General features: G+C 39.5%; 1 protein-coding gene across 1 annotated transcript in view; it reads right to left on the reverse strand.

Annotated features, from left to right (window-relative positions):
- The window catches only part of LOC109039873 (putative inorganic phosphate cotransporter), an 80,429-nt gene extending 73,774 nt beyond the window's left edge, over positions 1-6,655 (reverse strand). Inside the window, exon 1 of the mRNA XM_019055587.2 lies at positions 6,290-6,655. Within this exon, the coding sequence (XP_018911132.1) occupies positions 6,290-6,314 (25 nt within the window). The 5' untranslated portion in view covers positions 6,315-6,655. The remainder of the gene's footprint in view (positions 1-6,289) is intronic.
- Between the last annotated feature and the right edge of the window lie 9,739 nt (positions 6,656-16,394).

Consider the following 16,394-nt stretch of genomic DNA (forward strand, 5'->3'; position numbering starts at 1 on the left):
CGGGTTTTGATGGGTAAAAATTCATAGGCAGGTCCGGGGGGGGTGGAGAGGGGTGGAAGGGGGTGCGCTACCCCGGTTCGCCCAAAAATAAGGAGGAAGAAAAGGACAGAAAGAGCAGCAGGAAGTAGGGGACAACTTGAGAAATATTGGTGAAACTCCTATCTTTTAATTCCACATTAGAAAGAGCATATGAAAAGAAAAATGGTAGAAAACGCAGGGCGCGAGGCGCTATCTATTATCGTTGCTGAACGGCGGTAAAACGGTATTAATTTAAAACACTATGACTCCGATTTGGTTGAACATATTCGGCGGTTTTTCTCCTAAGATATCTATAGTACACTCCTCGTTGCTCTGGTATCAACAAAGTTATTTTGAATTGTATGTACTAGGGCTCCTTTTTCTGCGATCGCCGTTGCTGAACGATGGTAAAACGGTATTACTTTAAAACACTATGACTCCGATTTGGTTGAACATTTTCTGCGGTTTTTCTCCGAAGATATCCATAGTAAACTCCTCGTTGCTCTGGTGTCAACAAAATAATTTTGAATTTTATGTACTTAAGCCCCTTCTTCTGCGATCGGTCACGAATAATACTAAATACAAAACGACTCACTCCTAGAAAAACTACATTTCTAAACGATCATTCATACTTGAATTATGACACTTCTCAGAATTAAGTTGAACAAGTACATCCACTCCAAGTAAGTACCTACTTTGTGTAATGAGATGAGTATTTTATCGTTGTTGAAATCCCTTGCATTTTTCTTGACACCACCCACCACTTATCATACAGACGAACAGTCGCCTGAGCCCAAAAATGTTCATACTCAAATCATGAATCACTTGTTTTCAAATATTGTTTAGACTAAATAAGGGGCCACGGTGCCCTCTGATCGCTTTGCGGTCCCCCCCTCTCCTTGTAGTGCTTTACTTCAAGCTAGGCTTTATACGTTACGATGATTAATGTATCATGTATTATATGTATAGAGTGATTGTTTACATTAGTGCCGTGGATCTCTCACGTGAAATGAAAAAAATCACTTTGCCTTCCAGTATATATATCTGACTTTATATGGTAGTTTATATGAAGGGAGGAGATATATGAAGGAATGAAGGATTGAATAGAAAAGAAAATTGGGGGGAGAGAAAAGAAGAAAGGGGGGTGGAGGAGAATATCACCGAGGTAAGTCAGGTAAAACTTTGGCGAACTTACGCTAAGTGCCCATCAAAGAAAAAAAAAAAAAAAAAAAGTCATCCCCCCAATTTCAAACTTAAGGAGTTACTCGTGTGCAAACATGGCTCCTGACACCACTGCAACTTCCCAAGGCCTGGATACACGCTCAAATGTCCATCAATTTCCGATCAAATGGTGACTGGTGCGCACCATCTACCATCAAATTTTTGCGGTCTGCAAAAATCACATTGATGCACGAGTATCTGGCATTTTCTGTGGATTCGGATTTTGAATTCCGAAACCATGAAATTTTGCGATCTAGGAGGAAATTTTGAAGGATGTTTAAGACCAGTTTTGTCCTCATTTGAAGTATTATTGACTACACAATTAGTGATTTGCACCTCCCTCAAGCGCAAATGTATGCTCGATGGTAACTTTGCCGTGCTAGCGAAGAGAGCAGTATAAATGCATTTCTATATGAGCCATGATTAGCGCATGTTTTCATGTATCTGGAGGTTCATCCCCACATACACTTACTGCTCTCTTCGCTATCACGGCAGGACTAGTTTGTAACCCTGAGGTCTACAAGAATGCTATACTCTAGGGCTAATCAAATATAGACTTGTTAGGTCAGACACACGGTTTAGGAACATAGACTGATTCGAGTGTTCAGATCGTTCACCGGTCCGTCTGCATAATTACTCATATGCTTGGGCAAGAGCATTGAAAGTTAAGCCTTCGGCCTTAGCTCATGGAAACACTTCGCTATCGAAGATTCCGTTAAATGAACTCATTGTCACTAGAAATTGAATGACAACATCAGTTGAGTTAAACAACGATTTTATGTGTGCAGTCAGGAAAAAACGTGTCAAGTTTTGTCGAGGACAAATGCAATCTCTTGAATCTAAGATTAAGAATGGTGGAGTGTCAAAGTGATTTAATAATTTTTTTATGGATGATAATATCTGAACGATAAAGAGATCGAGGCAACTCTAGTAGGTGCTTATTATTAACATAATGATCTCACCAGATATTTCACTCTATTAGGAAATTCGAGGATTAATCTCAAATTGCAATTTCACCTACTCGTTACCTCATGTAACTTTTTACTATATTTTATTATATTTACATTACTTTATTATGCCTGATATTATTTCTGAGATAATTAATAATTATTTCTGAGATATCTAAATAAAGAATTGCTTGAGGATGTTTTAATTCTTATCCTGATAATCCATCATTTGATATATTCTTTTCACTCTTTCGTTGATCCAGGATTCTATCTTGGATAAAAGCAAGGCGTGCTTTGCGATACATCGATTGATCTGTCATTTAAGCCTATGGAAAAGGATCGATAAACAGGATATTTTCAACGAACACCCTAATAATCGGTTCTGTACCATAGTTTCAAAAGGGGATATATTGATAATCGATCATTCACGCCTCGCCACTGAGCTTGGAAGTGCATGATCAACTTGAGAACTGTGGGGGTGGATAGAACGCAACATGCCTTCAGAGATATCCGGATATATTTCTAAATCCCAAATGTCAAGGCAGTATGTTACTTTTTACTTTATTTTATTGCATTTCATTTTTTCATTTACCAGAGCGAGGTTAAAATGGGGCAAAATACATGCGGGGTCACTGCAACCACCTGGAAATGTGCGCAGGATCGGCGAAATAAAAAATATCACGAGATACGAGACGAGAGTGTGCATGTTCTCAGCCGCTCATTAATCGCTAATAACTTAGGTTGAATCAATCAGGTTTACGACATGAGTTCTTGTGACATTTAACCGAATGCGAATCTGTAGGAGGGAGGGGTGGGGCCCAGAGGCCCACAGATAAAAAGAAAAAGACAGATCAATTCCGGAAACTGATGAGCCTCAGCCGGAACAAATTATGCTGGTGAAAGTTGAAGGAGAAAAAAATGTGCAACTTTTTTTGTGGTCCGCTAAATTTATGTTTTTTTTTGTGCATGGTCGTGAGTCCATTCACGTTCGTTAACCTCGCCACAGTGGAGTGCTACTTACTTTTTATGCCGGTGTTGGGTGTATGCTTTACTCAAGTCGATGACATCTTGGAAAAGAAGGGGGAAAAACTTCTCTTCGTCGTAACTGCTGCAGCCACCACAGTTTTTCTATATTTTCTTTAAACACCCATAATACAAAAAATGTGTCAAAAATTTGGAAGAAATTGGGCAGATGTTATATCATTATTTTAAATCAAAATATGCGAACATTCGTTTGTATTCTAACGATTTGACTCGTGAAATTTCACCGACCTAAAAAAGACTAGTTGATGGCTGTATTCCCACATTTTTTTTATTTGGAGGGAATTTTATACAAGTGGTAAACAAAAATACCCTCATCTAATTTTGGACACTGGTCTGCTGTCACCTAAATAACATTGACCATTTAAGAAAATCGTAACTTTCTTAAAGTAGCAACCTACTAACATAGCTGTTAGAAGAAATATAATAAGAGAGCCCTCTTGATTTTCTTTCAAAATCAATTAAGTGCCACTGCGCATTTTTACGATATTTATATTATTTACTCAATCTTTGTAAGATAAATTACGAATTTGAAGCTCATTTTTCTCTTTTTTTTTAAAAAAAAAAAATATATCAAAACTGACGTACATTTCATTGCTGCACATAAGATCTTCAATCTTCTGATGTGAGGATTTCAGTGTTGATTGAAACCGGATCATCAAATGAAACATGCTGTAATTAATGTTGAAGATAGAGCTGAAGCTGGGACTTGATTGCAATTTACTTTGCGGTGCGAGCCAGTGAGAATAATTATTAGAATTTAACAACACTTCCATTTAAACCTTCTCCCGCTGATAAATTTTTTGCTGAAATTGCATACATTCTACGTTAGAAATCTAAATTTTCTTAAATTTTCACAATTTTATTTTTTGCATTTTCTCAAAATCCAATGACCGTTCATGCTACCAGGGTAACGCAAAATTTTGAGAAATCTACCTTTTAAGGCACATTGTGCACGAACGTTGTATCGAAAACTTTCCCGTTTTGCATGAATGCATCTGATAATCACCCAGCTTCAGTGGCGAGGCGTGAATGATTGACTATCGATATTTTCGGATTTGAAGCTGTGGTGAAGAATCGATTGTCAAGTTTTTCATTGCGAACACGCTGTTTATCGATGCTTTTCCATAGGTTTAAATAGCAGATCAATCGATATATCGCAAAATAGCCACCTAATCGGAGGGCGAGGGATGCGTGGCACAGCGGCACACTCGCTAATTAGATAATCCTAACGCGTTTGGACCACGCACCATGGTCGTTGGCAGCGGAAGCTACGCGACACTAATTCATATGTCTGCACATGTGTCTCCTATAATTGTAAGCACACTTACAAGCTAACTCAAATGATTTCATTGTCAATGAGAATCTTTAACTTTGGAGGAATTTCTCAGGATAGGGGATAACCGTGGGTCGCAGTGATTGAGAGATATCCGTAAAATTTAGCTCAAATTCTGTTCATTCACGGGTGTTTCAAAAATGATTTCCTCTGACATCAGAGTCGTGACGAGTATGGCTTGCGCAACACATGAAAAACGCTTTTTTCGAGAGAAAACTTTTTTTAATAAAGCGTTTAGGAGATTAGGTATCGGTCGGACAATTTGTCTAGATTATTTCCTCAGTAACAAAAGAGTGACATAATATCAAAAATAGACATTTTTTAACACTATATTTTTTTCACTGTGACGTGGAGTAATCATTTGTCCGTGCCGAAAAAAAAATCAAGCGTATATTTCAACTATAGAGCACATACTCTAAGGGTGGGTATAACCAGAAATTTAAGCTTTAATATTACGTTAGGTCATTTTTTATCCCACGATCTCAAAAAAAGTAAGTGTCAAATTAGATATTACTACCTAACTTTGAACTTTAAAAGTTTTTACCACTTCCCACAGATTAGAACGAACCGCACCTTTGGTTTCAAGCTTTATCAAGCTTAATTCAATGGTTTCCTCCGTTCGCCGCCTCCTCACTCCCCCAAATAAAAGAAATCAATGTGGATAATTTTTTTTAACTAACGTCTAAAGCCACAGATATCACTGAAATGTTTAAAAAGCATATTGCTTGGGTTCTTCTTTAGAAGGGATATTGCTACCTTATCAGTAATTCGTCTCAGAATTTTGGTGTGAAATTAATTGAAGTCTTAAAAATCGGAAACATAAAAAAAAATCGAAAAAGACCACAATGAGCAAATAAAATTTGGAAGTTGGGATTTGTTCTTGAAACCCGAATGAAGCGATCAAGATAGTCGCAAAACACATATCCACGGTGAAACTACCAGACTACGTATCTCGGTTTGCAAGGTTGTAGACTTCCTGTCATACTTTATTTTTTAACCGGAAAACTACTCAACTTCAATTCTTGAAAACTTCCGTGTTTCTCCCTCTATATGCAAAGCAAAACTCTGTAAAAATTTCAAGAAATGATATCGATTTGTGCTCTTTTAAAAAAAAAAATGGGGGTGAAGATTTTCAAACACCGCAAACGAGACACGTGGTCTAGTAGTTTCACCGTCGATATACCTACCTCCATTTTCAACATTGCAGACTTCCTTTGACATTTTACCTTTTCACAGAGAACGGATGCACGATTTGCCTCAGACTTCCTACCACTATTTCTCATTTTACATAAAATTTTCTGTGAAAAAATCAAATGATAACTTTTACCATTTCAACGAAAAAAAAAGTGAAGTTGATACTTAACATTCTGGATGTAAAAAAAGTGTGCGCGAACTTACAAAATGCTAAATTACCTGCCACAGCAGTTGGTTTTACATCTTGGTGTTGCTAAAGTAACTGCTGCAGCGGGTAATCCAGCAATTTAGAAGTTCTCGCACACTTTTTTTACATCCAGAATGTAAAATCAACTTCACTTTTTTCTCGGTGTTAATTTAAAAAAGAATTAAAGAAAAGCTGGGGTTTTCGAAACTGCACAATTGAAATTCGTGTTTCGCGATTTTCACCGTCGTAATGTAACTTTAAATGAAACGACCACGACAGATTTTTAACACAGAGACGAGCAAGTATAAGAAACCTCGGGGAAGTAAAAAAAAATATACTAATTACCTATTTTCTTGAAGAGCGGGAACATCTCGAAAAAACACCAGCGCACGGTCTTGGAGCCGCACTGCCACTTGCGCACAAGAAGGTTGAAAATCCTGGGGAACGACTCTTCCCTTCTGACGACACCTCACACAAACACGCACACACTTGCACTAGCCACTTGGGGCTCCGAACCAAACAACCAGGGGCACTGGACCGGACTGACGACGGATTTTCCGCGTCGCCCGCGTCGGGAAGGGGGGGGGGGGGGCTACAGTCGCGAATTTTACACTTCAAATAATGATCTGTTCCGTCTATTCTTCCCGCTCGGGTTCAATCATGGATCGACTGGATATAATAGATTGTTTTCCCGATGGACGATGCGCGGCTCGCGACTGGACGTGAATGGCCAGACTGACCGCGGTAGCTTCTGCTTGAGACGCCACCGACGCCACCAACGCTACCGACGCTACTGACGCGACGCACAGTGCGACCCTCTGTGGACAAGAATAAAAAATTAACAACTCGACATTTGAATATTTATTTTGGAGTCTGTCATCTTAATAAAATTTTGGACTTACAATGATGGTTCCTTTTCAAATTTTTCGCCCAAAATTACTTCAAATTTTGATAGAAAGAGGGTGGGTAATGGGTCGAAAAAGAAATACACGGAAAAAGGCGTCAACTTCAAATGAAGGTTTCTCGCTCGAAATGCAAAATGCTCTAGGTGGTTGAAATTTTCTTAATCCTCAAATATCTTACTTCAATTCTACCAAAGAGATCTTGCGACTTTTTGCGACTATCGGAGATATTTGGACGTATTTATGCTAGAAGGAACCACGATACACGCAAACCCTATGCACATAGTTCCTTTTAGCATAAATATGTCCATTCTAAGTTAAAGCTTAGATGTTTCACGTTGCTTTTACATCGTCAACATAGGACTGATTCGAGGTTGCCAACTTCAAATGATCTTTTCCCGAAAAATATGCCAAAAATCCTGAGATATTAATTTCCTTATTCCTCAAGTGTTTTACTTTAAACGTGCCAAAGGGTTTTCCTATGTTGCTGCTACTACCTTCATTATTTAAAGTTAAGTGTCTTCTGCCGATTTTTTCCCGAATCGTTCATGAAGATGCCACACTGTGCGACGCGACGCCGGACGTCGGACGTCGAACATCGCACGTCCCCGCTGGCCACGGTCATCGTTCCGTCGGGACTCGCTCGTGCGTTGATTGGTCGAGCGGGGGTGCCTTCGGGCCTCATTGGAGGGTTGTTGTGATTACGTCATAATCTTTAAAACTCTGCTGGTTGGTTTGTTGATCTTTTCTCCCAATTTTTCTACATCTGCATCTGTCTTTATCGCGTGATCAGACTTCCATAATTGGACGTATTTCTATCAAACGGCCCTAAGCGCCATAGGGTGAGGAAGGTAGAGGGGGGCTTGGGTTGGCGGCGGAATCGGGCGTCCGGCTTATTCCGTCCTATACTCGCAATGCTTTTCCATGGCGCTCATAGGTCCGTTTGACTGAACGCGCTATTCGGGATTCTAAATTCCTCAAAAGGAACTCAATTTGGCGCTTGGTTCCGTTTGATAGAAATACGTCCTGATTATCTTGTTCCGAATTTAACTAATCGACTCGAAAAAAAAGGAAATTCCATACTGATACAGAAAATTATTTTTTGAGTTACGCGCATCATTTCCTTTTCCCTCTTTCCTTCTTTCATTTACCCACCGCTTCACAAGTTTGAAAGAATGAAGAAAATAGTGTATATTAGGTCAAAAAATGATAAAATACTAGGTACAAAAATGTCAAATGAATGGCTTGGAGGACGTGGCGCATGAGTGCAGTTTTTGAAAAATGGAGATGTTGATGATTTCAGGTGAACTAACCTTAATGCATATTCTGTGAAAAATTTGCCCTCAAGTTCCAATTTTTAAGCAACAAAAAGTCAGTTTGAACTATCTGTCCGCCATAATGCTCCATGCAATTTCGAGACTTCAAACACGTATTTCTTGAAATAGCAAAAACTGCACTTATGCGCCTTGTCCTCCAAGCCCCTCAAATGTAAAACGTTTTAATCGAGTTCCTTTCCCTACTGCTTTTTTCTTTTTGTAACAAGTTTTGCATAAGTCTTTGCAGTGAGGAACAACACAGATATTTTGGAATTTGTAGTGATCAGAAAAAAAATCCATTGTTAATCTTTTGTTGTAAGATATCAAAACCAAAAAAGACGTTATTCTCACCAGGGCGTAATATAGGGCGGAAATAAGGGCGGGGGGGGCATTCTCGGTCCAAAAAATGTCAAGGACCCAAGCTACTAATTAGTTTTGAGGTTTAGGTTAGTTTAGGAATGTAATAAATATGAGCTTAGAAGATTTCAGCGGATAAAAATTTCTCGCAAAGAGAGCAGTAATCCCTGTTAGGATTGTAGGCGACCAATGCGCGATTCGCGCTGGCAGCCCGCCCGCCCGCACCGCAGCGTGCCACGGCGCTCTGAAGCAACTATTTCACACCAGAGGTATTGCACAGTATCATACGAAATTGAGGGCGCTCTAACATATTAGAAATGGCAGGCATCCATCAAAAGTACGGAGCTTTCCTCGCAAAATAAATCAAGATACTACGGCACAAATAGAGAGCGGTAGTCCAAAAACTAACTAAGTCCTAGATCCGTAGTTAGTAACGTTCAGCATACACTTTATCACCTGGCTGTTGCTTAATCGCCATCGGCTATAAACGGCTATAAGAAATTATGTAGCCGGCTATAGAAGCTATTGGAAATCTTACAGCCGGCTGTAGGTCTATGGTATTTTGGAACACAGATTCTACTGCCAATTTTTACCAGGGTCTGTCCGCCATAATGCTCCATGTAATTTCGAGACTTCAAACACGTATTTCTCGAAATAGCAAAAACTGCACTTATGCGCCTTGTCCTCCAAGCCCCTCAAATGTAAAACGTTTTAATCGAGTTACTTTTTCTAATGTTTTTTTTTCTCTTTGTAACAAGTTTTGCATAAGTCTTTACAGTGAGGAGCAACACAGATATTTTGGAATTTTTGTGAGACGCGTAGTGATCAGAAAAAAAAAATCCTTTGTTAATGTTTTTTTGTTGTAAAGATATCAGAATAATAACAATTACCTCAGAACCTAATTTATTCGTACATAATCCGATTTTACAGGGAAAAATTCACATGATTTGTATCGTCATTTTATAGATAGTCAGATTTGAGTCTTCCCAACGCTTCATTCTGACGAGGAAAATTCCACCAAACAATGTCCGCAATATTTTGACTAAAAAAAGTAACTTAGAGAGATAGATTTGGCTTGGTTAAAAGTAGCTTGACAAAACCAAAAAAGACGTCATTCTCACCCATGGGCGGAAATAAGGGGGGGGGGGGCGATTCTGCTCGGTCCCTTCCAAAAAATGTCAGGGACCCAAGCTACTAATTAGTTTTGAGGTTTAGTTTAGTTTAGGAATGTAATAAATATGAGCCTAGAGGATTTCAGCGGATAAAAATTTCTCGCAATGAGAGCAGCTTCCTCCGATTACAATTCCTCCGATACAACTTGTCATTGAGAATGGCTTAAAATTGCTCTAGAGACTTTCCAATTTTCAATCATTTTCCGTCGGAGCCCCCCCCTCCCTCCGCAGCTTGGGGAGTCCCCCCAGACCCCCCTTAGCCCAAGTTCTATATCCTCCTGTGCCTCTCCCCACAAAAAATTCCTAGTTCCGCCCATGTCTCACCGTACTTGAGCTCAAATGGCATCCGCCAAACTAGTTGGGTCTACATTCGGAAGACATCTCCCTATACTGATTTGCTTTTCAAAAATAGCTCGCGCAAAACTACAAGTGGGCTGCACATATTGAACATCAATAAATTTTGCGAACGGCACGATTTGCACGAAAAAAAAAAGCGAGGAGTCTAAAAATAAGACTAATTTACATGAATCACCACGGACTGCAAAACTTCACGATCCTCAGCGAGTAATTGACGTTATGTCGGTAGAGTGCGAAGATGTTTGCCTCTAAACAATCGATATTTGAGGGATCAAATGGTGATGGTGATATTTGCATCCTCGGCCAACAAACTTTGTCACTGTATGATCTATATATCTAAGCAAGAATAAACTCCACTGTGAAACTGGAGTAATACGTTGATAAGGCTGGAAAAGGCCACGATTTTCCATTTTGAAAATCATAATTTGATCATGTAATTCGTGATGTGCTATATGCAAAAATCGAATTTCGATGGCTTGAAGTTCGATATGTTTCAATAAGTCTTTCGGTGAACACATTGCTCTGGGTGATAATTGGCTGTTCATTTGTTAGTGCTGACGTGACATATACCCACGGACAGTTTCTTTATACCGAGAAGCTCATATTCTACGACAAAAATATTGCTATTCACAGTCCTAATTGACTATCTCGATGCTGTAATGAAAACTGTCATTGATGTCAGAGTTATTAGCGATGTTCACAAAAAATGGTGACAATGTTATCAGCAAGATGTTATCACAGTAAGTCGTTAGAAAATAGTCTCGCCAATTGAGTAATTATCAAAATGTACCGGGTGAAAGGAAGAGTGTCGAATTCCACGTCGTCAAGATCTTCACTCTTTGCATGGATATTTTTGTGCATTTTATCCATTCATGGCTGAAAAATGTGTCTCCACCCTTAGGTATATCCTCTAAATTTCACTTTTCATGTGTGGAAGAGGAAAGAAAAAATAGAGAGAGAGCAAATCGGGCCTGACCGATTCAGAATCCAATATTCCTCCAGCAATACTCAATTTTCTTCAAATTTTGCTATTTGATGGCCAGATAGTGATAGATTGAGCGTAAAAGAATATCCCCGAAAACTAAACATGCCATTTTATTTCTCTTTATTTCGATATATTTAAAGTTTTACTATTTTTCACAAAATGTTACCTCTTTAAACTGCAATAAAGTGATCCAAAGGATTAAATGGACTGCATTTTGAAATTTGGAACTATAAATTCTGGCTTTTCTAGAAAAACACTTATGTGCATAGGGAAACTAATAGCACATACGTTGCTTTTAAACCGGGCTAGAATTTACAGTTCCAAATTGCAAAATGTATTCCAAATGTTACGGAGCAAAAGCGTTTTATTTCGGGTGTTCGCATTTCAATTCGAAACACCCTGAACAAAAGAGATTGAATACTTCAACTTTTTCAACCACTGATAAAACTCTTTTTCACCATGCAATTGCGCCTGCTTTATTGGTGCAACCGAAAATGCGGCACTACGTACAAGTCGTTTCGAGTGTTGCTAATTTTGCCAACTTGCGCCCAAAAATTCAGTTTAAAACTTAGATCTCATAGCGAGCCGAAACAGCATAACTCTCTGGAGAGACAATTTGTTCTCGGTTGGACTAGCTTTTTCTCTCTACAATGAGAGCTCAGTCATAGACTGAATTTTTTGGCGCACCTTGGCAAAATGACGAACGCTCTGCTTTGTTAAACGATGCCCACACGTTGTTCAATGAGTCTGCAGTGACATATAAGTGATAATACTCATGTCTGAAGTTCAATTCAGTTTTGACATCACTGATAAGATTGATGGACTTCAGCCGGCCTGCAGCGCGGCGTCGAATCCCGCGCTTCTCCGTGCTGGGTCCTTTCAAAATTATGGGAGTGCCGCGCCGCGCCTAAATACAACTATTCGTACTTAAGGGATGCCCATGCTGCATAACTAATATATTGAAGGCGCGCTGACTTTCCTCATGCAGACGCTTGCTGCGATCCGAGGCGTTGGCGCATCGTCGGAGTAGGATCATCGGATGTTAAGAGAACTGCGGGCCGATTATTGAAATTGATAGACAAAGCTATAGACAAAGATGACAAAAGGGATATGGAGGTAACCTATTGGTGGAGGCGGGTGGTTGCAATGGACAAAGGCAGTAGGTAATAGACTAACTAACGGCAACTCACGAGAAGCCCGACAGCTAGTCCATCATTTTCTCCTTTAGTCTATGAGAGCAACATTTCAACCGCAATATAGGATCGCTCCATACCCCCAATGTCTTCTTTGTCTATAGCTTTGTCTATCAATTTCAATAATCAGCCTGCTGGCAAACTTTGATTAACCTGTTAGGCTCAGGCTGTTTAATCAACCTCGTGTCAGGGTCGCATAGTGGGTGCTGAAATCTCAGAAGACTTCTATTTCATTATCTCTTTCCACTTTTAGTAGTACTTACTGTTAATGACCGTTAAAAGACGACATTTTATAAGACTCTTGATGAAATCATTCATACGTAGAAAACATTTCAGGCATGAATATTAATTTTTTAAAAAAAAGAAGAAAAATTTATCGTGATTTTTTGCGAGTGTTACCGTTACCCACTGAAATACTATTTTCTTTTCAGTTTACTTCATAATTATGTATCTCCTTACGTAAAATTGAATGGTTTTTCCAATTAAAATTTACCGAGTTTGTTAAGATATGTTAAGTCTTAGAATGATAACTTAAAATTTTAAAAGGGCAAGGGGCTTCAAATAGGTTTTACTTGAAATTCCGTCGGGAAGAGTTTTCAAACGTATAAATACATTTTTTGGGGTAATTTCATTTTGAAATTCACATACTTCTTTCCTTTACTTTTTACCACATTAAGTCAGCGTAGGCACGCTTTTTGATTTGAGTAGAAATTCAGCTAATTCGTGTGCCCACGCTGCGATGCCTATATAAAAATCCAGTCGCGGGTGACAGGCCAGTAACACGTATCTCTGAAAACACACGTATCTTTTTCGGGTGATTAAAACCATTTCTAAGCTACTTTTAGCTGATAATACAAACGTAAAACTTGACAAAAATATCAAGAGTGAGATCATTCTTAAGTCCTTCGACGTTTTTTTGCATAGTGACGTTGGCAGTTACAACATACGGGAAAAAATACGGAGATACGTGTTTTCGGAACTAAGGACTGACATACCCGCAACGAAAATAAGCGTTTTTGACATCAGCGATTAAAACTTCTTTCTTCCCCCATTTAATATTATAGCTACAGTCAAGCGGCGAATTAAACAAAACAAATGAATAGATTTCGTGTTTTTGGAGTTACGAAGTATGATGCGCCTTCACTTTAGCACGTATTCTATCTTTCAGCCTCGTCCTCTCTGCAGTGACGTGGCATGCTTTGCGATATATCGATTGATCTGACATTTAAACTTGTGGAAAAGGATCGATTATCAGGGTGTTCGCAACGAACACTTTAATAACCGATTCTTTACCATAGCTTCAAATGGGGAAATATCGATATATATCGAAGCACGCCACGCCACTTCTCTCTGGCGCACACTGGACCGAGTCAACAGGAGAAGTCGGACAAAATCTGGGAACTTTGAAAGCTTATATTTTCGGAAATATGTAACAAAAAAGTTAAAGAGTGGTTTCATTGGTTTTTTCGTGAAATTTCCTGTCACGTACACCCTTTGAAATTGAATTAGTAACAAAATAAACATCAACATTTGAAATTTTAGCTAAAAAATTCATGTCCGACCTCTTTTATCAGCTGGCTCTACTTTGTGGCGCTCTCATATCGGTAATCAAAGGCAAGTTATTGCTGCATAGCTGCTCATGAGTTTCACGTGAGTCACCACCATATTTTCACGCAAGACTTTTTAACCCACGGATATTCACCCACAACCATTTTAACCTACGTGTTTCTTTACCTACAAGCGTTTTCATCAAGTTGCAAGTTGCAGAAGTCAGAATTGAGCACCGTTCTCGCGGACATGAATACATAACTGGAAACTTGAGTTAGAAATCAAGTTCGCCTTCGATTCGATGGATATGCAATTTGAGCGGCTCAGGAGTTGATATAGTTGTATCGCAACTTAGTTTAGTAGGATGTCCAGGGGCGCCTGGCTTTCGTTGCAATATTCGTGTTTTTAATGAACACCACAACGAAACATCCAACAACTTTTACTCGATTCTCTTCACCGAAAAATATTTTGATAGTGACATTGAGAAAAGTTTTAAAAGTTAGAATTGAGCACCGTTCTCGCGGTCGTGCATACATAACTGGGAACTTGAGTTAGAAATCAAGTTCGCCTTCGATTCGATGGATATGCAATTTGAGCGGCTCAGGAGTTGATATAGTTGTATCGCAACTTAGTTTAGTGGGATGTCCAGGGGTGCCTGGCTTTCGTTGCAATATTCGTGTTTTTAATGAACACCACAACGAAACATCCAACAACTTTTACTCGATTCTCTTCACCGAAAAATATTTTGATAGTGACATTGAGAAAAGTTTTAAAAGTTAGAATTGAGCACCGTTCTCGCGGTCGTGCATACATAACTGGAAACTTGAGTTAGAAATCAAGTTCGCCTTCAATTCGATGGATATGCAATTTGAGCGGCTCAGGAGTTGAAATAGTTGTATCGCAACTTAGTTTAGTAGGATGTCCGGGGACGCGTGGCTCTCGTTTCGATTTTCGTGTTATTAATGGCCACCACAACGAAACGTCCAATTACTTTTACTGGATTCTCCTCACCGAAACATGTTTTGATAGTGATATAGAAAAAAGTTGCAAAAGTTAGAATTGAGCACCGTTCTAGCGGGCACGTCTGAATAACTGGAAACAGGATATTTGGAATGAAGTTCGCCTTCAACTCGACCTCCCCCACTACTTTTACGAGTGAAGTAAAACACATGCAGGTGAAAACTCCTTCTTTGCAACAAGTCATGAATGCAAAAATGCATGGAGGTCTAAATGTCGATAGTTGTGGATGAAAGGGTCTAGGCGAATTATCCCGTGGGTGATGAGTCTGTGGGCGAGTAGTGCTCATAACATCTAAACAGAACATCATAACATCTAAATACAGTTGGTCTGTATAAGAGGCAAACTAGAAATGGGGAAAAACCGGAAATAAGGAGTGAAAACCAGAGGTGGAAAGTAGAATCGGCACTAAGGAGTGAAAACCGGATATAATACGCTAAACCCGGAAGTGGGAAGTGAAAACTCGTGGGTAAAAGTGAAAATCGGAAGTTGAAGTTGACAGAGCCCGCTCAGACGCACGAATAGTTGCATGGCCCGAAAAAAAGCGCCAAAGACAAGGTTCGGAAATACGTGTTTTTGGAACTAACTGGTAGATATGTGTTAACTATTTTCGTCGTTTTAAAGCTGTTTCCCGGCCATTTTCTCAAATCTCCTAGACGCAGACAAAATGTATCCCCCGGTATACATTTAGCTCAGGCTCGGACTGGCCATGAGGCCATAATCTGCCATCGGTAGATACGCCCCCTTGGCGCGCCGAAAACGCGCCCCTCTGACGGATAGCAAAATAAGAAGAGAAAAAAATCACGACCGAGAATATATGCGGAAAATTTCTGGATGAACGGAAGAGGAAAGAGTTAGGAGTAAAGAAAGGGGCTTTTACGCGTGATAGTGGTGAACAGAGGTCCAACCACTACTTTCTGAAGCGTAAATACTTTTCTGTGAAAGTTTCAACTTTTTTTTGACATACAGGCGCTTTATCATCCCCCTCCTACATTCGCTATGTGAAACTCCCTTAGAAACGATAGTCGGTTCGAGTTATAGACAAACGCACCCTTGATAGACCTCTTGAGAGACCTTTAAACATATTTCTTCCTGTTCAAAATGACTATTGATTTGGACATACCATAGCATATCTCGGGCAAACTTAACCTTGATTTATCTCGAAATTCAAAAATAAGAGGCATCTAAAGTGTAAATGCGATACAACTATTCGCGCAAGGTGGATGTCTATACATTGCATTATGAGAAATGTAACACGCGATTGCGTGAGTCGTGAACTCGCAATGCTCTGCTATATGCTATTAGTTCGAAGCACTATTACGCACGAGACAAACGCAAACAAACACAATATGGAAATAAAGCGAGGGAAAGGATGCGCGTTTACGACGGCGCAGAGATACAACTATTCGTACTTGATGGACGTCCGTGCTGCATCTGAAAAATTGAAGGCGTGATGACGCGAAGCGTGAGCTCTCAATGTTGTGCTAAATGCTGACGTTTTTCCTATATTCGACTGTGTTGATACTCGTTCTTTTTTTTCTTTTTTCAGGTTCTTGTCTGATTCTTTTTTAGGATGAATTTGCAGACCCACGTCTTAAGCTCG

Source organism: Bemisia tabaci, chromosome 1 (assembly GCF_918797505.1).
Source record: "Bemisia tabaci chromosome 1, PGI_BMITA_v3".
Lineage (NCBI taxonomy): Eukaryota > Metazoa > Arthropoda > Insecta > Hemiptera > Aleyrodidae > Bemisia > Bemisia tabaci.